This window comes from Chaetodon trifascialis, chromosome 7, assembly GCF_039877785.1.
Source record: "Chaetodon trifascialis isolate fChaTrf1 chromosome 7, fChaTrf1.hap1, whole genome shotgun sequence".
Lineage (NCBI taxonomy): Eukaryota > Metazoa > Chordata > Actinopteri > Chaetodontiformes > Chaetodontidae > Chaetodon > Chaetodon trifascialis.
In genome coordinates, this window is record NC_092062.1 from 12,033,774 (window position 1) to 12,056,761 (window position 22,988).

Consider the following 22,988-nt stretch of genomic DNA (forward strand, 5'->3'; position numbering starts at 1 on the left):
TGCATAATCCTCCCAACACAAGGGTCAGAGGTCATGTTTGGCTACAGAGCAGCACTGGTATGACTCAGGGATTCAGTGTTTTGCTCAAGGGCACCTCCGCAGGACAAATGCATGCTGATGATGAAAAAGGACTGTCCTGTAAAAAAAATAGCTGAAGGTCTTAGAATCCAACACTCAAATCTTGTAGACATCCTGCTTTTTAGTATTTAGTCTCTCAGCTGTAGAATCACTTGCTCATACAGGGACCTGAAGCCAAAGTCTCTTTGAGGCATGGTATCAGCCCACCAGCCAGTTCATGGTGGCCATACAGTACAGTAAAGGTTAGTGCTGCAATTGCTAACCTTTTTTAGATCCTGAATATTTTACTATGAACACACCTACCTTATATGAAAAAAACAAACAGTATAATATTTCTCAGAAGTGCAGCCTGTTATTTTGTCTGTAGGGTATTTCCTGTAGTTATCTAATTATTCATTGTTAACCTCAAAAGCAATATAATTGTCCAAGAGGGATTTAATTTAACCTGAAATCATTTTGGATACATGTTGTTTTTTATTTTAGAGTTCATGCTGGAAACTTGGAAACAAAGCTGGCATTTTACATGACAACTAGGCCATCTGCTAATCAAGACTGTGTGATATGATGAGCTTATTGCATTTTACTGCAATGCAGTAGGTATTAGATGTCTTAAAAAGTCTACTTCTGATGGTTTCAAATAAACTATAGACTGCCAAAAAACAAACAAACAAACAAAAAACGGTATTCAAGAATACTTCTCAATGTCTTATATTGCCTGAAATGGTTAAACTGGCAAACCAGAAACATGCGCTCGTAGATCTCTGTGGTAAATCAGTGCAGTAACTGTTCTGCCCTCCTTCCGTGCTCAGTTTCCTTCTCCCTGGATGTGAATGGGTGCACTGGAAACCCCGCCTGCCTTAGATATGACGCCAGCCAATGGGAACGCACCGTACGCCGTGGACGGACGTCACATCATCATCAGCAAGCGTTGTGGTGGGACTTGCCGTGCTGTTCTGCTTGGTTTGCAGTATCTCCTGCACTTCTTGTATTTGTTTGTGTGAGCCACTGAATATTCCACACGACTCAAGAAATTTTCGGAAAAATTACCCTGTCGGTTTTGTGGGAAGAGCGAAAGGACAAGTTTTGCGAATGAAGAGACATGTTTCTTAGGAGGAGAAGAGGGACTGCCTGGCTGTCCTTACTTCCAACCAGCTTTAAAGCTAACGTTACTTTGATGCAAGCGCTTAGCTAACAAGCTAGCTGAGAATGTTTTCAGAAACTAGCCAGTTTGTTAGCACGTTAGCTAGCTAAATCGGACGGATGAATTAGCTGTATAGATTTAGCAAACAGTACTTTTATCTCTCGTGACGTTAAGTCAAACAATTGTGGAAGCGTCTCAGACTGGGTATGTTGAATGTTTAGGGCTCAGTGCCCGTTTGGTCGCTAATTTCCAGTAGGGACAATAGTTAACTGTCTAGGCAACAAGTCTTGCACTCACTGCTGTATTAACGTAACCGACGTCTGTACTAATTGTGTGCAATATTGTTATTCGTTACCGCTCGGTTTTAGTTTAACTCTGTCTGTAGTAAAAGAGCAAAGTAAATGTAATGTACCAAGGAAAGTGGGGTGCCACTTTAACGTTAACGTTAGACCCCAGTTTTCAGGTGGATCGGGTCTCTCTGTCGTATTGCAGAAACTGATGTCAGTTACTCGATACAACTATTGAAGAGGAGACGAGGTGGATGAACATTATAAATCGCCCACATGCTTTGGATCAGTTCCCGGACTTGTGAAAGGCATCTGAAGCAGAAGGTGGGAGACGTGAGCGCACAACCCTTGCAGCCCGGGGGAAGATGGCGGAACAATCCCGCAGGAGGTGGTGAAACCAGAACTTGGGGACTTCTTGGATTTATCACCAGACATCTTATCCCAGATCGTAGGACACATGCAGGCCAAAAAACGGTACTTAACCCTCTTCTCCGCCGGTGCGTGTCTCATTCTGTTGTTTTGTTTTGGGGGGATACAAGTCCCGCTATCCAGACGGGGTCCCAGCCGGCGTGATGACCGCAGCCTCACCGGCTATCATCCCGGGGCGCGGTGGCGTCGCTTCCCGGGGTCCCTGCAGCCTTTCAGCTCCTGGGAGCAAGACCGGAGCGATGATCACAATGAACACATATCTCCTAGACAGAAGAGGGACGCCAACTCAGGCGTTTACGCTGGAAAACGCTGCAGAATGAATTCCTGTTTTGATTACTCCCTGTGTGAGAGGAATGGATTTAAAGTTTACATCTACCCCCAGCAGAAAGGGGAGAAGATGTCAGAGAGTTATCAGAATATTTTGTCCTCTATTGAAGGATCAAGGTTCTACACACCTGACCCAGGACAGGCATGTCTGTTTGTCCTGAGTTTAGACACTCTTGACCGGGACCAGCTTTCACCTCAATATGTGCACAACTTGAAAGCAAAAATCCAGAGCCTTCCTCTATGGAATGGGGGCAAAAACCACATCATCTTCAACTTATACTCTGGCACCTGGCCAGACTACACAGAAGACCTTGGCTTCGACATCGGCCTTGCCATGTTGGCCAAGGCCAGCATCAGCACAGAGAACTTTAGGCCAAACTTTGACGTTTCTATCCCTCTTTTTTCCAAAGACCACCCAAGGACAGGAGGGGAAAGGGGCTACCTGAAACATAACACCATTCCCCCATATAGGAAGTACATGCTTGTTTTTAAGGGGAAGAGGTACCTAACCGGAATAGGTTCAGACACTAGGAACGCTTTGTATCATGTTCATAACTCAGAGGATGTGGTCCTCCTCACCACCTGTAAACATGGGAAGGACTGGCAGAAGCACAAGGATGCACGATGTGACAGAGACAACTCAGAGTATGACAAGTAAGTAGTTTCCAGTTGTTAATTTTACAACAAGAGGGTGTCTCATTCCTTTTCAGTTTAGACCAAATAGTTGTTGTATGGGTCTGTTTTTCTCTCCCACTCTGTCTTGATTTCATGTTTTGTCAGTGTGGTGGTTTTACATTAGGTTTTCCTGCTTCAGCTCACACTATTAGACACTCTGTCCATCTCTAATAATGACAAGGTTCGTGTTCAGTCTCATTGACATTTTGGCAGAACACCAGCTTCCTCCTTGGATTTTTCCTTAGATTTTCAAGATGGGCTCTGTGTAACAGTGGGATGGGGGGGTTAACTCATGTCGTGGTGTATGAAATTGGCAGGGGTCTGATCAGGTCCATGATCCTAGAACACTGTTCATTACACTGGTTAATATTTTTTCCTTTTTCTGATCATATATTGTTGTCATCCTGTTTGTGTTTGTAAGTCCAGGATGTCATGCACTTAATTTGTCATTATACTTTGCAGAAATTAAGCAGTTTGATGAGACTATTTCTAAATGCAGCATGGTCTGAGAGCTGTATAGAGCCCACTTTTTTCCTTATTTAATTTGCATTTATTTTGTGTATCTGATTTACTCAACAGCAACAGAAATGCTTTTGTGGCCAACAGTGATTTGCCACTTTTAAGTAGTCCTCCTATCATATGACTTTATTTACCAAATTACACATCACAAGGCACAGATAAGTAGATTTGCTTTAATGTCAGCCGCAATTCAATAGATATCCCCATCTGTCCATACAGCCTGCTATTCAGCGGTGGATAAATCTGCTTCTCTGGCTCTCAACATTTCCACCTTTCTGCCTGTCAGTGTACTATGAGTGCTGATGCTCACTGACAGAAATTGTCAATACAATACAGGAATGGACACATTCAGCTACCAGCTCTCATGATGCACACAAATAACAATTTTATGTGCAAGTAAATGGGCAAATTTGTGACAAGTCTGACCAGCTGAAAAGTTATATAATACTCATTAATGTTGTCTCTGTAACAAGTCTCTGTCCCTGCAGAAGACAACATTGCACCTCAGAAAGTTGTGATCATCACCAAGTCCTACAGTTAAGCCATACTGTTTTTTGTGCCCAAATCTGATGAGCAAACTGGCGTCTGTCTCCCTGCTTTGGCCAGTGGGATTCATTTCGTGTCCCCCCAGACTGTGCTGTGTTGTTACTGGTGACTGTATGGCGCTGGGTGTTTGACTGTGGCTCTTTGGAGTGGATTAGTGGGGACAAAGCGCTGGTGCCAGTAAGGGGAAGCCACTCTGGCCCCTGTTTGCTCAGTCATTTCCCAGACAAACCCAACTGCATCAGCCAGGAATGCCCTGGCCCCAACCCGTGTCCTGTGTGACCCCTACGTTGTTTGGGGCCTGCTGTGATTGACCCCCATGTCAACTCTTTACCTTGTTGTTGTCAGTTGTTTAGTTTGGATAATGGACAATTTCATAGCATGTTAAGGGGTGTGCTATGAAACCAGGCTGCAACATGTATGACAGTGAGAATGAGTTAAGTTGTTTCCTTTCTGTCGTCTAATCATTTACTGGTTCTGATGTGTTTTCATATCATGATGTCTTATGTGTTTTCTTAGCATTGATCCTCAGAGGATTCTCATGTTTGTGTCTGCTTTTGTAGGTAAGTATCAGCTTATGAGGTTCATTCGTTGGTTCAGCAGAAAAACATTCTCCATATCACCCCTAAGACGTGAGCTATCTGCTCTCGCTCTCTCCCTCTCTCTCTCCCCCCTTCTGCCAGCTCACTGCTTGCTACCAAGCGCTGCCGGGGAGTGATTTCACACAGTGAGATGGGTGGCATCAGAGCCATAACCCAAAGGAAAAATTAATCCTCCTGTCATTAAGTAGCATTGGGGGAGAAACAGGCTTTGGGTATCTCTCTAGCCCTCGCCAGCTTAGCTTCATTGAATGGCTACAGTATGTTCAGTAATTCTCAGTCAGTACATACTCAGTAAGCCACATCAGTATCAGTCAACAGGCTGTGGCTTGATCTCTAGTCCACTGTAGAATTCATGTCAAATTAAGTAAAATTACTTTACTGATCCTGACTGTACCATCTCCTTGTATTGATGGAGCCCCGACAGTCTGTATGTCACTTAAAATGAATACGGTTACAAAGAGTTCTTACATTTAAGTAGTGAGGAGCATACATTACAGTTTCAAATTAAAAATTTTACTCCTCTTCTAAGCCCAACAATAACCATTAGTGAAACTTTTATCATGCACCAACATATGAACTTACAGGTCCCTTACTCACATTATGATCCAGTTAGTCAAAACACATCCTCAAGACAAGACATAATATGGACCACTGTTTGCATAAAGGAAAGCACAGCTTCTGTCTTTTTCAGATCACAATTCCAAACTCAGATTTCTGCAGTTTTACAGTGTGAAGTGTCAATAGTGTGGATATCTGATCTGTTGGATCTAACCACAGCTTAGCCAAGGGCAGTAGCAATGGCTGTTAAATGTCATGTCTTTGGACTTTCCACTATCCAGTCAGTCATAGACAAATATGGTTGCTTTGGCAAAAAGGATAAAACCTTGTGTAGTAAACTGTGGTTTTGCTGTTTTGAGTGGATGCTCATTCACTACAACGTATGAAATTGGATTCCAAAGTTTTCATAACTGACTAATTTTCTGTGGTTTATTATGTACAGAGGAGGCAAAGTGAAAAGTGCATCTCTGAGACAGTTATGCATTTTTTATGAGAAGTTTGTTTGGACCGGATCTGGCAGAAAATATCTTGCAGTGAACAGTGATTTTACAGAACACAGCTCGAAGTTATTTGGCAAGTTACTGTCTTGTTAATGTGTGCGTTCAATAATAGCCCTCTCTCACATTCTACCTACCTCGGACTTTGGTTTCATACTGTTTGAAGATTGTGAATGAATTCTGTCAAACAACGTTAGCTTTCGTATTGAATTCAGTATTTTCATACATCACCTGCCAAGATTACCAATGTGCAGTGCTGATGCAGTTATACATGAATTATTAATCATATTGTTTCCCTTCAGATGACTTTTTTCATAATAAAGTGTAATCAATGTTAATCATCTACTAGAAGGTGTTTTACGCTGTGGTATTGGTGCGCTTCATCCTGATCTGTGTATATTGTAGGCAGCTTTTTTAAAAATAACAATTTTCCTCCTTCTGTTGCTATATTGGGCTTTATTTATTAGTAGCTTTCTTCGCTCTGATCAGCAGTACAGTGGTCCATGAAAACCCTGTCATCACAATAAGGTTTTTTTAGTCTGTTTGGAGTGTAAGTTGGGTGGGGTTGGTTGGTAATGGTTAATGGTTAACATTATGTCTGACCAGGCTAATTCATTAGTCCCCAACAGCTGAATTATTTTCAGTCAGTAATCATACCCAGACCTGCTCTATGTCCCTGGCCTGATGCACTGTGTCCCTACATGCACTGTGAATGCCGGTGCGTAAATATGGCTTAATTGATCACCCCGCTGTGGAAAATGGTATCTCTACCAGTGTGCACATTTCTTGCACAGTATGTACCGTCACACTGCCCTGGTGTCCAAGAAAAACGTGACATCTTGTGTTAGGGGATGTAATGGGTTTCGCCCAGGTGCCAAAGGTGAGTCGTAGGATATTACACAGCCTTTCTGTAAGCTATGTAGAAGTCCGTGTGTCTGTGTTTGGTGCAACAGTATAACAGCATCATGTTTATTTTAACATTATTATCACAATCTCAAGTTTTGGTGAGTGGGCATATGGAGAGCAGAGATGGGGGGTTTCACATCCACGGAGAAAAGATGGCAAACCAGTTTGTAATTAAAGATTTAAATTCACTTGTCACTTGTGCTGATGCACAGGGCTCAAAGTGTGGACATACCACTCCACCAGAAACATCTCTAAATGTTCAGTAGGGGCAGATTCTACTGATTATATTTATACAATCTTAGTTCTGATAGTAAGTCAAATTCGCTTTTATATCGCGTAGGGCAAAAAATCAATTGTCGATCATCCCTTCAGTCGTCAATATACACAATATATAGCACGAACCTGCACTCGGTGGAATAAGATGGTTTTAGTATAGTGCAAACTTGAAAAATATTAACTCAGCTGAGCTTTTAAAATATCTCCCTGGATTAAGCAGCTGTTAGCAGACATTAGCCAATTCATAAAACAAGTCAGATATTTGAACAGCTAGAGGCGTGTTACATTTCTTCTCATTTCACTCAGTATTATCTCACTGACATAAAGCAGAGATCACAAAACAGTCTTCAGATTTAGCTCAAATGGCAGTTTCCACAATCTCTGGAGAGTACTGAGTTCTCGATGCAGGTTGATGTGTATAATAATGAGTGAGTTGCACTGTCCTGTAGCACTATGGGTCAGACAGTACAGTCTGTGGTCTAACTGGGTGGAAGTAATAGTTTCTGTGCCTGGCTATGGCCCTTTGTGTAACAAATCCCTCTTATCCTCTCCCACTGACAACAAGGAAGTTGTGACAGACTGAATGCAGCCTCTCACCATAATTACCATGTAATGGCCATGTCATTTTTGCATAATAGTTCAGACTTCATTCTCCAGATGTTGTCTTGAAATGTAGAAATGTATTTGATGTGCTGTGTACTGTACATGTCAGGCCTGTTTGAAGGAAACATCCAGTTACATCTGGATGCTGCTTTGCATGGTACACTGTCTGATTGTTTTGGTGACAGTTTTAATTGATTTTTGCTACTGCATAGTATTTCTAAACTCTATTCTCCCATATTGAAATTTCAGTCCTCTAACAGCTCAGATAACATGCTAAAACTAAAGTAAGCAAAACAATCCGCCTCTTGTGTTGCTTGCTTGCTTGTGCTTGTGACTCATTTACGTTCTCTTATGCCAGGATCAGACTACTGTGTCTTTGATTTGGCCGCACCAAACAGGCTACTTTAGTGTTAGATCTGGAATTAGAAATGATGAGCATATTCCCGCAGTTTTGACCAGGGATTATGATATGACAGCATAGGCAGCTACTCGCCTGGTTGATGAAGTGCTTCCACTATTTCTAGCCAACATTTGTCTTTTTTGACTCGGTCCTCCTCCCCCGAGGAAACATCAGATAGGCAGGGGTACTGTTGCCACACCTCAACAAACTTTTCCTCTCTTTCATTGTCCCACCTGACAGCAGCAACTTCAGCATACCTCCTCTTCTTTCCCATTGTTCTGCTCTGGAGAGAGCACCTGATTAGTCAACACTCAGGAACATGTCGTGGGACATGTCAAAGCAGACGTGTCAAAAAATTCTGACATGCTAGTCTTTTCGTCTGGGTGCTGTGGGGCGTCCCAGATGCTGCGCAGCAGGTCATTTAGCATGTCACACCACTTGGGTCTAGACGCTAAATTGTCATTCACGATCGTCACGATGCTGGTAATACGCCATACATAACAAAATAGTCAAAGTCAGGCTTGATTCGTGTAATCTGATCCCGGCATTAGTAGTGATAGGAACTGGCACTTCGCCAAGTCTTTTCATCTGGGTGCTTTGGTCTGAGTGAAGGATGTTCTTTTTAGGATTGGTCTACATTTGCTAAGTGTTTTATATCTGTACATTACATATGTGCGAACGGTTGAGTCAAGGGATATTACTGAATTCTTGCATTATAAAAAGGTGACACATTTTGACTTGTAAAAGTTTGTATCAGGTATGATGTATTAGTGTCTCTAAGCTACCTCCTTGTTCATAATTACATGTCCTACTTTAAATGTCTGGATTGATGGTGCATGTTCTTCAAAGACTGAAAATGTCAAGTTATATAACACATATTTGTTTGGCAAGTTGGCTACAGTCTGTCTCCATTTTGCTTGTTTACCTGTCATGTCCCTGCTATTTCCAGCCAGCGGGTAGAGTCAACTTTTTGCTTCACTCTTCACCGCACTCTGTCCTTCAGACATCTGCACTGAGCCACTGTGTACAAGGCTGTAATACAGCCAAAGGAGAGAAGAAAAGATACAGCAGGAGGCAGGTCAGATGCAATTTTAACCTCAAACTGAAAGCCCTCTCACAGCTTGTTTCCAATTAAGAGGCCCTGCCAAGCGAGAGAGTACGAGAGGGATAGAGTGAGAGATGAGGGGAGAGACACAGAGGAGTGGGAGACAAACTGAGAGAGTGAGTTGGAGGGAAAAATGGGAACACAAAGAGAGAGCAGCAAGAGTCTGAGAAACTGAGGGAGAAAGTAAAAGCAAGAGAGAAGCAGAAAAGAGGAAAAACACATGCCAGCCATCCAGCAGCGAGAGGTGAGTGCAATAGCTGGCTGGGTGCTGACGTTGGTCTGCTAGGTGTATTTATAGACTTGCAGGGTTTTAATCCTCAGTATTGGCCAAAGCCCCTGGCAGAGGGATGCTAGCCAACTTGATGCAAGCTTTGTAGGGCTTGGGGAAAACGATAATCGTTGGGGGAGGATGGTCGATCTCTGAGTTCCTGCACATTAACTTTAAATGCCTTTTTTCACAGTTGTCTGCTATTTCTGGACATTTGACCAGCAGTCAGATCTTTTTTCTTTAAACAGGCTCCTCGTGTGCCTGTTCAGGGTTATACTGTTTATTTTATAGCCTAACTTTTGACTTGCTCTCCTTTTTTGTTTGGAATGCTTCAAGCCAAACACATGGAAATGGTCGGAAAGCTGCATGGCACTATAGTGTTGTGAGATTACAAAATAATTTGCTAAGCTTTACTGAAAAAGAGATGATTAATAAGCCTCTTAAAGTTGCTCCATGTTGTCCCCAGTGTTAGTAATCTTTACCAGCACCAGAAGCATCATAGTTTTCCATAAACCTGATGTGTAGTTTTGGGGAAGGTAGATATCAGTTCCAACGGTACCGCAGGTAGAGCCACAGATACTTTGCACATAGGCTAAAATTGTGTCTTTAAGCAAAATTGCACTTGAACACACACAAATATGAAAGCCAGTGGTCAGATGATCACCTGCTGTGCCTGCTTTAGGTAAGGAAGACAAGAGAAGGTGAAGGAAAAACATAAATGCTGTGAAATGTGTGATCCAGTCAAAGCTGAAATGCTAGTCAGAGCACTCTTTCAGAGGATGCTTCTGCAGCTGATTCATTTTACTCACATCGCAGAAACTACAGGCCATTTTTGGCCACAGATAACTAACAACTGATGGTTACAGTAGTTTGGTGTGTCATAGCTGCCCCTGGCTAGATGGAAAAATAGTAGTTGCTTGGTTTTGTGGTCGTGATCCTCAGTTTTTTTATTTTATCATGTGTCATTTTTATTTTCCATCTGCTTGTTTTATAATACATTATCCCCTTTTCTGGAAGACTCCTCCAGTTGCCACCCTTGGTAACTCATCTCTGCCAGTAAACCATCGACAGTTGGCCCTGCTGGTAAAAGCTGAATGATGCAGCAGCAGTGAAGGAGGCTGGTAGACCACAAAACCGCTCCACACAGATTATGTTTTCTCTTCATCGACGAAGGCCTACACATGACATTTACATGACCGCACAAAACTTTTGGAGTGGTCAGTGTTTTTAATGCTGTTTCAGAGGTGTTTTGCTGGGCCAGTATGTGTATGAAAGTGAAAGTGCAGGTCGTGGAGCAAAGGAGGGGGCTTAAGATACAACACAGAGGTCCAGCAGCAGCTTTTTTTTTGCTGAGTAACCCCAAGGCCCTCATGCAGTTTCCTGTTCCCTGAAGTTGCATTAATCTCTCAGCTTGGTCTTGGTTTCTAAATTGGTGCTTACTGCTTCTCAGTTCCACCTGTACCTTATCAGTTTTATGTTTTCTCTTATAGTCATTCTGAAAAATAGAGATGATGAGCTATACATAGGCATGTATTGCAGCCTATCACATCAAGAACATTTTGCAATACATTGTGTTGCCAGTTTAATTTGTGTTGCTAATTTCACACCTGATTGTTGTATAAATCCCACATAATCTGACATCTTTTCTACTGGCTGTTTGCATCCCCATCTTGTTTCTCAGTCTGTAAACAGGTTGAATCCCACAGAGGAAAATGCAGGCACAATCAGCCACTGACAAGACTGAGTTGAGATGAGCTCTTCTGAATGCTGTGATTGGGAACAAGTTTCATATCTTTTGTCTGCTGGTGATTATCTTTCCTAATGATGACAGACAATGGAACAGGAAATGTATGTCAGTATGACTCACCCAGCTCTATCTACTTTCATCTTTACCTCTGCAAACTTTATCTTTTATTTCCTCTTGTTGAGTTTTAAGTAGTTATATGTGACAGTTGGATGTTTCAAAGATTCTTATACTGTAGCAAATACATAAATTCAAAAAAGCTTCTGTACATTTTCTGTTTCAAAGTACATAAAATAAATCAACCAGATCTTCTGGCTGATGAATACTGTCTAAGAGGGGATTTATTAAGCCTATAGGTCTAATGGCCCATAGCCTTGTGTTAAGGAGGTGAAGAGCTGAACTAGATGGATGATGTACCGTTTCCTGTAGAGCCTGGGGATTACAAGCTGCTCATATTTTAAGAGCTCATAGTAAGTGATAGCTATGGAAACAAATGCAGGAAAGCGGATAACCAAGCATCCAGGCTATCACATGGCAGGCATTGTTATTCCATACAACTCCCTTATACTGCCTCTGACTTCAGATGAAGACAGAAGGCACGTGGGCTGACCTATTGAGCTAAAGCTCATCCTGTTTACTCACAACATCATTACTTTGAGTCAAGCTAATGTCCTGTGCAGAATGCCGTTGCCTTGACCAGCTGTCACTTTCTACTGTACTCTAAGTAAAGAAGAGATGCTGTGGATGGATGAATGCCATATGAACCACCTGTAAAGATGATCTGTTTTGAAGCACCCAGGGATCAACTGAATGATAAACTGTTATTGCTTTTAAAGAACAATGCTGCTAACTTGAATACTATACTGAATATACTACAAACATTTAAATTATCAGCTGTTAGTAAACCAAAGGAATTGTTTGCATGTATGCAGGCATGCTGTCTAAATCTGCTTATGCGTGTGTATGCTTTATCCATATAATAATTTCCATCAGTGGTTGTCAGCTGGCCACATTTGGCCCACCAAAGCTTCCCATGCAGCTCACAGAATATTGACAAATTCAGAAAATATGCGCATCTAATGTTATTCAGTAGTGGAATAGGCCCAGTCCATTCTGAGAGTGATCATCAATTAGCTTGCCAACCCCCTACCCCGACTACAAAAGGTAACTCTGGAGCTGTCAGAGAGTCACTAATCTTGTCTGCTAGACACAAGAGGCTTCACTTTGGTGTGTTGTTGTTGGCCAGATGTTGCATTGAGTCTCATTGAGTATTTTTGTTTTCTTCCTGGGATCCCAAAGATGAGTTTTTTGTTGAGATAGGGACTCATTCATTGGTCATTGAACTGGGAGTTTTTTAGTTAATCCCGGAAACTGCCGAAAGGGAACAGAACTCAGTCTGCTCACCTCTCAATTGATGGCCATCTCATTTTTCACTGCCAGGATTTATGGAGAGGGAGGTTGAGGGTGAACACCGGGTATTGCCATCAGTGTTCATGTCTCAGCACTCATTAATTACAACCAGTGCCTGCGAAGTAGCTAGCTCTACGTTACCTTGACTTCAGCTCTATGTCAGTGACTTAGTGAGACCCAGTTCAGCCTAATTTAAGAAGGGTTGAAATCTGGCAACTTGTGGCATTATTGATAGTCATTTTAGTTTTGTGAACTTGAGCAGGTGCTTTAGTGGTTGTAGTGCTCTCCTGCACTCTCTCTGATTCAACTTCAGCTTGAACCCACAAGATGATATATGTCTTGTCGTTGGCAGCCATGTGCAGGTGATGCATTCCATGTGGAATGCTGGGAGAGTGGAATAAGGAAAGGGATGTCAACGTGCCAGGCACAGAGTGTGGTCCATTCCAGGAAGAGCTTTTCTGTCATCACGTGGAGGCACATATCATTTCCTTGCTTCTTGACAGATATGATTAAATTGGACTGGATGGAACGGCATGGCAGAAAGTTGGGGGTGCAGCCAAGTAAACTTGGATCTAAGAAGGTTAGGGTCTGGAAAAAGTGAAACATCAATGGTAGTGAAACACAAGCAGCGCTTTATGGTGATGGAGATGACCTTCATGAAGGGTAGTAATAGAGAAGTGATCTAAATCCATTTTTATGGATTTTTGGCACTTGACCTGATTGGAGAGGATTGTCCTGACAGCAGGCAGCATTTTTGGTACATTTGCTGACTACACGATAACATCCCATAAAATCCCCTAATGCAAAGCTGCTGTTGTGCGAAGGTGTGGAAAAAGAGCTCTCTGGTCCACCTTAAATCTTTGGTCTAAGGTATGTTTTTCTCTGGTGCCATCACCTGAGATGAATCATGTGACTGGTTGATAGTTGTGCATGAAAAAGGTTGGGCCAAATCTGAACATGCCTTTCGTGACATTGGATGTGATAAAGACGCTAAGAAATAACAAAGTAGATTTAATACTTGATAGGTTTCTCGACCAAAGTAATCTGGTGGAGCATCCAGGGACAGAGATGGAACTGACGCATCACTCAGCAAGCGACTGTTTGCGTGTCTCATGAGGCACATTTACAGTCCTTTCAAACGCTCAGATAAGTTGCTTGCTCAGCATGACAGGGGCTTTCTCAATTATCCCTCATGTACAATGAAATATGTTGTGAGAGCTACATGCAGAATTAAGCAGCACTCTAAACCACGACCAGCCAAATCCTATGGGCTTTTAATCCTCCAGTCAGTGCAGAGGGTAGACCTGCCAAGCCCACAGACATAGTCTCTAAATCTCTGCAACTCTTGACTCTGTGCTACAAAATATATTTTTAATATTTAATTTATTGTTGTTGGAATGGAGGAGGAGGAGGAGGATTACAGTACAATAATAAATTGCCTTTCTGTTTTGGAGATTTGGAGAGAGGAACTGACTGACTTATCCTGAAGAGTTGGGCCATATGAGTGTGATTGTCCTTGTATCTTCTCAGAAGTACTTTGGCAATGTATCATCATCACCGTGTGGGACCATGTTGTGCTTTGTCAATGTAACCACACTTGGCAGCATTGAAAAATTACCAGCCACCATGTTGCAGGGCTTGGCCGAGTAGCGACTTGGATCATCAGATAAAACTGGCACACAAACACACGCACAGATATGCTATCTCTCGCTGTCCTCTTTGGACTCCTTTTTGTAAGATAGGGGCTTCAACTGGCACTATGAGAGGACGGGAAGATCAGCAGATATGACGATAACCCTGGGTATGTGACAGTCTGAACTCTTCTGTGAAATGGTGGCCTTATTCATCCTGTTCTTTGCCGCAGTGTCAAATTATTTCTAGAAGAAAAGGAAAAGAATGAGGAAAAATGTGGAACTGGTGGCAAACAAGTAAATATTTACTTGAGACTCTACACATTTGCTTTGTTTGTGAACAACTTTCTGTTTTATCAAACGGATAAGTTGCTGTGACTCTGATTGCCTGTTGGCTAAGCTTCATACAGTTTCTTTGCTTGAGTCACTCAGTGAAATGTGCAACTTCCGCTTGTGAGGTCACAGCCAGAGGGCACGACAGGAAGTGTTGTCTTTGATCTTTCCTGCTGTTCAAACTAATTACCTGCCCGCAGCAGCAAGCACTGCTGGCTGTGGAATTCATTAACAGATGGTAAACCTTTGTTCTGGGCCAGTGTGTCAGTGTGGATACAGAGGAATTCAGCTGCCTCAGAAAGTACTGTTATGCAGTCTAATTCCTCTCTTGAGATCAGCTTAACTTGTCCTTCAGTGTAACATTGAGAGGCCAGTGATGATGTGTGCACCAGCATTTTTCTGTACATCTGGTGGGTTATCTCACTTAAAAGCAATAATTGCATTGGATCGGATGGGTTTTGTTGTCAGATTGTCTAAAAACTCCTCCAGATGCTTTTGGCAGCTTGGTAAAAGAATGGAAGGAATAGGTTACAGTGCATAGATGGAGGGGAGAAAACAAGCGCTTAAAATAGTTGCCAGTGACAGACATTCACAGGCTCTCGACAGCTGAAACATGACTGAACAAAAGCAGCTGGAGCTTAATATTGTTTACATGGTTCTAATATGGTAGACGCAGTGTGCATGTCCTGCTGAATTAAAAAGTGCTGATTGTCACAGGGTATGACAGTGCTTTAAGTGACTCACAGTAATTGCAACTGTTGTCAACCCATCTCATCCTCCTCCGCCTTCCGCTTGACCTTAAATATTTTTTGAGGGCTGACAGTTAAACCCATTTTACATCCTGCATTTGGCAGCAATTTTGGCATATTCATTTTTAGCTAGATTATAAAACTCTGTGATATTTACCACATTTAATTTTTTAGATATTTTTGTGATCATCTGATTGAAGGTCAGTAAAATGTGTCTATAGTTTTGCACTATTCCTTTCCTTTTATATATTTTAGCTTTCTGTAATTGCTGTATGAAAGACATATTTTTAAGACATTAACTTGTGCCCTCACTTGGGTCAGTGATAGCCAGTAAATGTGTAGGTGTCTATGTTGTGTATCATGGTATCAGTGTAGGATTAGGCTTTCCTCCCCTGCAGTCATCACATTAGCGAGTGAAGATCTGTTAGTTGGGTTAAAACATGAGGGGTGTCAGGTAGTGGCATATGACAAAGCTGGTCCCTCCAGTTTAAGCCTTTCTAAGAATGACTGTGGTCCAGAGATGTCAGTGCAGGTTGGAAATGCACGTCATCCATGTATCATACAAATCAAAGTGTATTTAGATAATGGTATTGATTACCATGTTTGCTGCACTGATCAATTTACTGACTTACTGTTAAATAATTTGACAGGCCTTGCAGTATTTCCTACCAGGAAATAAACGGATGCACAAATTGAGTTGAACTGTGCCACAGAGTGCCGCTTTCCTGAAATAGAAACCTGTTGAATGCCTCTGTGGATGTTGATATCGCAACGCTTTGAGAAAAAAAAAAAGATTGTTTAAATCTGCAGCAGACATTCAATAAATAAGGCATTCCCTCTTCATCTTTCATTTTGAAGAGCATTGCCAATGCGTTAGCTAAGTGCCACAAATTTCTGCTGGTTGCTGCACTTTTGTGTGTCCTCTGGGATGAACTGCAGTATTTTTCCCTTTTCCCATCATCATTAGTACTGCCGCCACCCTGTAATCTCTCTTTCTGTCACCGAGGCAATGGGGCTTCTCTCTCCTCTGTGGTCTCGTAATTGTGAGGTAATCATCTTTTCCCTCTTGAGAGCTAAAAGACTGTGTTTACACTTCGTTTTTGGCGGCTCGACTTGGCGAGACACTAATTTACTCTCCGAGCAGCAGAATGAAGCAGCTCTGCTCATTACTTCACACTGGCTTCGCACTTACAGCCATTCTATTTCCAGTGCATTTGAGGCTGCTTGACATCAGCAGGTTGGATAAACTCCATTTTCTCTCTTTTTCATGTGGTGTTTTTGAAGGGTTACCTCACCTAAATTACAAAGTAAAACATTTTCTCATTTGCCTCTGGTGGTATCCATTGGCCAATTATGATTGTTTGAGTTATTGTAATTTTGACATATTTCACACTCATTGCAATGGCCACTGAGGTGTAAATGGACAGCACACGTCAGCAACATAAACTCTCCTTTTTCCTTCCCCCACTCCTCTCTCTATCCCTCTCTCCCCAGAAACACATCCCCTGGTATGTCCTGAAAAAATAATGCCACGGTCCTGCAGTTTGGCTGACGTATTACCTCTCCAATATTGTCCCAAATCACACCCACATACCAAAAAGCACAAAATGCTTTAAAACGGACCTCTCAATCGAGGCAGATCCTAGCTTCAGCAGTCAGGCTTTATCTAAATCCCTCTCCCACCATGATGGATTGGATCAGATCAGACACAGCCCACAAGTCCATTTGTTGGTGCATTGATAGCAAATTCAGTTGATAACATCCCATACTCTGATCTAAGAGAGACATTACAAAGTCCCCTTCTCCCTGTCATGGCTATTGTCATGGTTGCTTTTTCATTAAAGGGAGGTGGCAGGTGGTGTGAGCGGAGAGGGTTTTTTCACAATGCTAAAAAACAAATTGATGTTTGAAAAAGCTGTCCACGTGCTGATACATTCACAGAATGCAAAGTATGCAGGTGCTTGCGTTTGTTGTTCCACATTGGTGCCGATTGTATTTCCGTCTGCATTCTGTTCACTCCTTCATTTACATCTTCTTTCCCTTTTGTTATTCTCATGTTTCCCTACATCCCACCCTCCCTTCACCTTCCTCAGTTCCCATCCATTCGTCTGCCTTCCCACATCCTTCTATCCTCTTCCTTCATTCATCCCTGCTTGGCCCAGGAACAGAGACATTCCTAACCTGGACTTATCTCTTGTGCAGAACAGCCACTGCAGCAGTAGCACCAGTAAGGCTTGATCTCCAACAGCAGTCAGTTACTGACTGAGAGCATTCCTTGATGCTCAGATCAGTCTGCTCAACATTTACCTTTGTTCCAAATGAGACACACTTACTGGCCACCCTGAGACTTGTGTAAAGTGTATATTATTCATGCATTCATCCATATAGTATATAGTGGAAGGAGAGGAGAATGCCACCTGAAACTGGCAGCCAATGGCCGCCTCATTCAAACAGTCTGCATCCTTTGGGTGAGACTAGTTGATAGCTGTACCAAGAGATCTATTAAGTTTGTCAGCTTATAGCCCAAAAGCATTGGTGAGTCACCTCCTTGGATCTGCAACGATAAAAACAATGAATGGTAGTCTAGACAACTCTTTTTTTTTCCCTTAAGGGCAGCCAATAAACACATTAAAGAATACAACATAATACTCAAGGCTAATGTCCTGCTTGGAATACAGAATACATTCTAAGTAATATTTTAGTTCTCATTATCATTCTCAGCTATCGCCAAAACAGGACAAGTCTCCCCTTGAGTCGTTGCAGTCAAATCATTTGACCCGAGCTGTCCGATCTGACATCTTTATGTTGCGTGACTTCACATGTCAGCCCTGACATTCCAGTGCTAATGGCTGTTCCATTAACGGTCATTTCATTATCTCCAAGACTCCCCTGTTCTGGTTTTTAGTGTCCAGAGAGCACTTCAAAGCATCAACCTCATCAAGCTGATGGATGGCTGATTAGAGATATGGGCAAAGCTTCCTTCAAACTCCTTAAGGATTCATCCAAATTCAGCAGCTCCTTTATGGTCCGAACATTTCTGTGGATGGATGTTGATAAACCTTGTGTGCTTTGGTCAGTGTGTTGAGCTCACTGAACTAACTGCTGGGTGTGTATGACTCTTGTTTTTAGGATGGATATTTGTAGAGATGAAAGGTTTTTGCGTTTTTCCTTCTCCTGATGAGAGAGGCCTTAAGATGGATGGAGAAGGAGAACGAGAAAAAGAAAAAGTGTGATGGAAGATTCAAAGCAAAGTAATTAGGTGAATTAACCTGGGGTCATGTAGAAGTGTAATAGAGCTCAAGACCGCCCTCTGTGTGTCTGTAAATGTTTTATAAAGCTGTCTTTGAACTTAATTACCGAAGCAAAATGACTGAGCCCATGGTGCCATGAGGAAATGAGTAAAGACTTCGAGTAAAATCCATACTGGCATCAACGCCATATTAACTCCACTGACTCCAGGTGGAGTGCTCCTTAAACCCCATTAAGTGACAATGTTAGGTCTTCCGTTAGAAAAGTATCCTCTTTTCTGACAACCACAAACCTTCACCTGTTCAATAAATGTACTGGAAACAGACTGCTGTGATGAGTGCTGTGATGCTAGGGTAATTAGTCGGCTTATTGCCACACGTCAGAAATATGGCACAGAAAAATTAAGCAATTAATGATTTTTTTTTTGTCAGAGAATCAATTTCATTTTCTTATAAGAATGTAATGCTCAATAATCATGATTTATTTAATTGCCGTTCCAACTTTATCACTAAACGAGCAAAATCTGTACTGGCATGTTGGCCTTTTCTTTATTGGCAATATCCATTTACACTTGGAAGAAATAGATGAAGTTTAAGCAGAAAGTTAAATGATTAATTATGCACATTAATCCTTCAGGAGTCATGGACATTGTGTAACAATGTGTAGTTTTTTGCAATTAATTTCTTATTTCCCCCTGAAGCTCTGCTGTCAAGCACTTTTTAATTTTTTGTCCCGGCATTATGTCCCCATCTCTGCTCGAGGCAACGTTAGCCAGCTTCATTGCTTTAAAAAAAGTTGCTCATCTGTCATGGCTGCAGGTAAAACAGTGAAGATTAACTATGCCATTAAGCACAATATAATGCAGTGAATCTCATTCATAATAGTGTTGGCCATCAATCTCTAATGCACCTATCCTGAGGCCACAGGAGTATTTTAAGTCCCATAACTTCAGGCAAGTTAGTGTCACACCGCACAGTCGCTCTGGCCACTAAATTGTGTGTTCTCATATCTTAAAGTTCGTAGGTACTGCCTGCATTGCATTCTTGGAATGGAAGTATCATTAATTTGAATACACAACTACACACACACACACAGAAATGGAACATTCTGTGCGAGGAATCTTGCTCTGATTTGATGTGCCAGATCCCTCGAGGTGCGCTAACACTGCTGCTAACATCCAGCGTACCTCAGGGATCACTTTCTGCAGAACTCTAATACACTGTCTATACCAGATGCCAGTCTGCTTCATAGTATTTATCTTGAGGGCTTATTAACCCCATGTAATGTGACTATTTTCATATGTACGTCGCTTTGGATAAAAGTGTCTGCCAAGTGACTAATGACTATGAGAGGTACTCATGAACCCCACATTAGGAGCAGCCATTTGATCACCTCGTGGAGAGGGCAAAACAGTCGTGTCATGATTGCTCTCGTACCTGAGAACACACAGTGTCAGTGTGTTTGTTTTTACATATGCTGGTCTGATGCAAGTCCTCCAGACAGAGAGTGGATTTGTTTTTCCTTGAAGTCTGTTTTTGTGTGTGCATAAGTAAAGCTTCATAGTTTTCCCTCCTTGGGCCTGTCACTATGTGTTGTACATGTCTACCTCTTGGTGCGCAGTCTTGTCAGGGAAAACAAAGCAGCTGGCAGTGTCTTGAAATATTGAAGTCGCTCTGATGTGCGTTGAGATCAAAACGAGGCTTTATGTGCGTGTTTGCGTTGCATTTGTGACATTCTTGCCATGAGTGGCTCTGGCTGTGTGGGGCTTGGATGCAGCATGAGGCTGTCAACTGCTGCTTTTTTTTGTCTTTGCCTTTCTTGTCCGATGACACTCACTTTCATTCGGTGCCTGTCAGGCTGAAATTCTTCTGGCTTCAACACATAGCCCTGGCAACAGCCAACTGCCCATCAACTTGGCTCAACTGTGACAGAGAAGAGGAAGCAGAAAACGAGATATGAAGTCAGTTCGGGATGGCAGAGGGGTGAGGGAGCAGGATAGAGCTGCCTTCATTTTCTCCTCTGAAGTTTGTCTCAGGGAATTCTCGGTTGTTAGGATTCTCCCTGTGACCAAGATGAGTGATGACTGCACAACCAGCTGGAGGCAGTGTAATTTAAAGAACCCAGGCTGCACGTTTTGTCTTTTGATAATGCAGGTGGCCATTTGAAAGCGTTATGTTTACCTCAGCTTAACTACTTCAGCCCCTCTGTGGACATCATGGTACAGGTCCTCTTCCTCTGTGAATTACAATGACTACCAACGTTATATTGCAAATAATATTTTCATCTGTTTGTTTCAACTTCTTTGAGAATTCGGAGCCAAAAATGGCTCCAAATTATATATACAGTATATATATATAACATAAATGTGTTTTTTTTCTTCATTTATTTCATGTCAGGAATCAGGACATATTGTGAATTTTTGCAAAGCGATGCCAGAAAAAGCAGATGAAAGGATGAGGATTGCATAATTGGGGCCATAGAAATCATGTTGTTCACATGAATAGAGCAGCCCCTCTGTGATCCAGTGGTGAAAATAACGACATGTTTTATCTTGTAGCACCTAACTGAGCCTGTATCATTCTGTAGATCCATACGACATAGCTAAGACATGCACTGTTTCCTCAAGACTCATAAAAATCAAGTGATAGGTTTCCGTGATGTGGTGTATCATGGGTTAACAAACAAATAATGGGATGAATTAGAGAAAATGACTTCATAGTCCCTGGTGGACTGTCCCAGCACAGAAGACAGTGTGTGGGAAGCCACATGAGGACTTTGACTTGTCATAGAGCAGCTGAAGCAATGCCTCTTTTGATTTGCGGTCCTTCGTATGAGTTATGTTGTAAATGTGTGTGGTCGGCTCCACAGATTATGGGAGACAAACACTTTGGCTGTTCTTCTGAGTCTCCTAAGGCACTTGACAGAGTGAGCCATGCATTTCTTTTTCGCACCATCCATTCTTGTTGCTAGGAGACTGGTTGATCTTTTTTCTTGACCCAGCCTACTTCCTGTTATTCTTTTCTCTTTCTGTGAATCACACTGCCCTACGTTCCTACAGTATTAGTAAATGACATTTAATTATGAAGATAGCCTAACAGTAGTTCTCCCACAGCATTGAAATGAAAGTTGAAAGGTTACCATTTTACTACTGGAGCCTTTCTCTGTTTCCCAATGAGAGAGCTAGAAAATGGAGACATGTCAACAAGAGACTGCTTCATTATTTATCTGATTTGTGCTGTTGAAGTGATTATTCTGCATTTGTACTTGAATTGAATAGAATTTTTGAATTTGATTTATATTCCAACTGGCCCCGCCAACCTCTACTTCAGACCCTCGAGCAGGTGCATGGAAAAAGTTTCCAGTGTAAGTTTCTCTTGCTTGCTTTAGATATTCAGGACTAGTTGATGAGCAGTAACAGTTGATTATATCATCGCTGGAATACATTTTTAGTCTTCAGCTTTCATTATATCCACTATTTCCAGTCAGTATTTCCAGTCAACACAGTTTATAAGAATTGCTTTCTTGTAGCACTGTAAGTGAAGCTCCTAGACGCCATTATCCCTCGAAAACAAACAAAAACTTGAAAGTTCTTTTTTTTCTTGTCTCCATGCGTCTTTCATCCTTACAAACGCATACAAAGAGGTCGCAGAAAATAACCTCTACATCCAGATGAACGAACATTTCTAAAAGATTGTCGTTTCTAACCAAGATCAACTGGATTGTCAGGAAATGTCAGCAGTGTGGTCGCTCTGATTGAACAGTTGGTTGATGTTAAATCCTCGGTGTCTGTGTCCACAACATGCATTCTCTCAAACTGAAGCTTTCTGCTGGAGGAGACATTGTTTTGCATTTTGTTTTGACTATTTATATGATCTCAGTTTGTTATTTGAAGGTTAAGATAATCAAGATAAGACATATTGAAACAGACTTATATTCTATCAGTTTCAGATAATGTTATACCAACGTTGTTTTGCATTATATGGTGAAATGATATTCATGATAATGTGCATGAAATAATCGAGTGATGATACTGTAGTAGAGTATGATGGTGCCGTCCCATTTTTAAAGCCTGATGTTAGAGAGTAGTTTGTCTTAATATTACTCTTGATTTCTTTATTGCATCCCTATCGGCTTCCACAAAGCGGTCACTAGTCTTCATGGGGTCCAAACAAAAAACATAACTAATGTGAACAAACAACAGTTCAGCATCACACAATATCAATAGAAGAAGAAAAGGCAAAATGAGCCAATAATATGCCCTGCGATTGACTAGCGACCGCGGGTGTACCCCGCCTCTTGCCCGTTGACAGCTGGGATAGCCCCCCCACAACCCCGAAAAGGGATGGTCGGGTGTAGACAATGGATGGATAGATGGAGCCAATAATGAAGATCAGTAAATAAGTGAAATTATTCAACACATGAAACAATAGTAATCTACAATGGAAACAATAAACAAAACTGTCACACATTAACAGCAACAAAAAAATCAAAAGGTTCCAAAACAGCAATAACCACACTAACATTTATGTGAAATTCATCAGTTTTTGTTTAGTTTGTTTTTATGTGGTTGTTATTCATGTGGGTTTAATAATAACCTTAATACAAATTCTGAGCTTTATTGCCGCATTTATTCTTTTCTGTTTTTTTGCATTGTATTA

General features: G+C 41.8%; 1 protein-coding gene across 1 annotated transcript in view; it reads left to right on the plus strand.

The window, feature by feature from the left end:
* The first annotated feature begins 984 nt into the window (after nt 1-984).
* Nucleotides 985-22,988, plus strand: part of LOC139333925 (exostosin-1a-like) — a 39,182-nt gene continuing 17,178 nt past the window's right edge. The window contains exon 1 of the mRNA XM_070966629.1: nt 985-2,916. Within this exon, the coding sequence (XP_070822730.1) occupies nt 1,964-2,916 (953 nt within the window). The 5' untranslated portion in view covers nt 985-1,963. The remainder of the gene's footprint in view (nt 2,917-22,988) is intronic.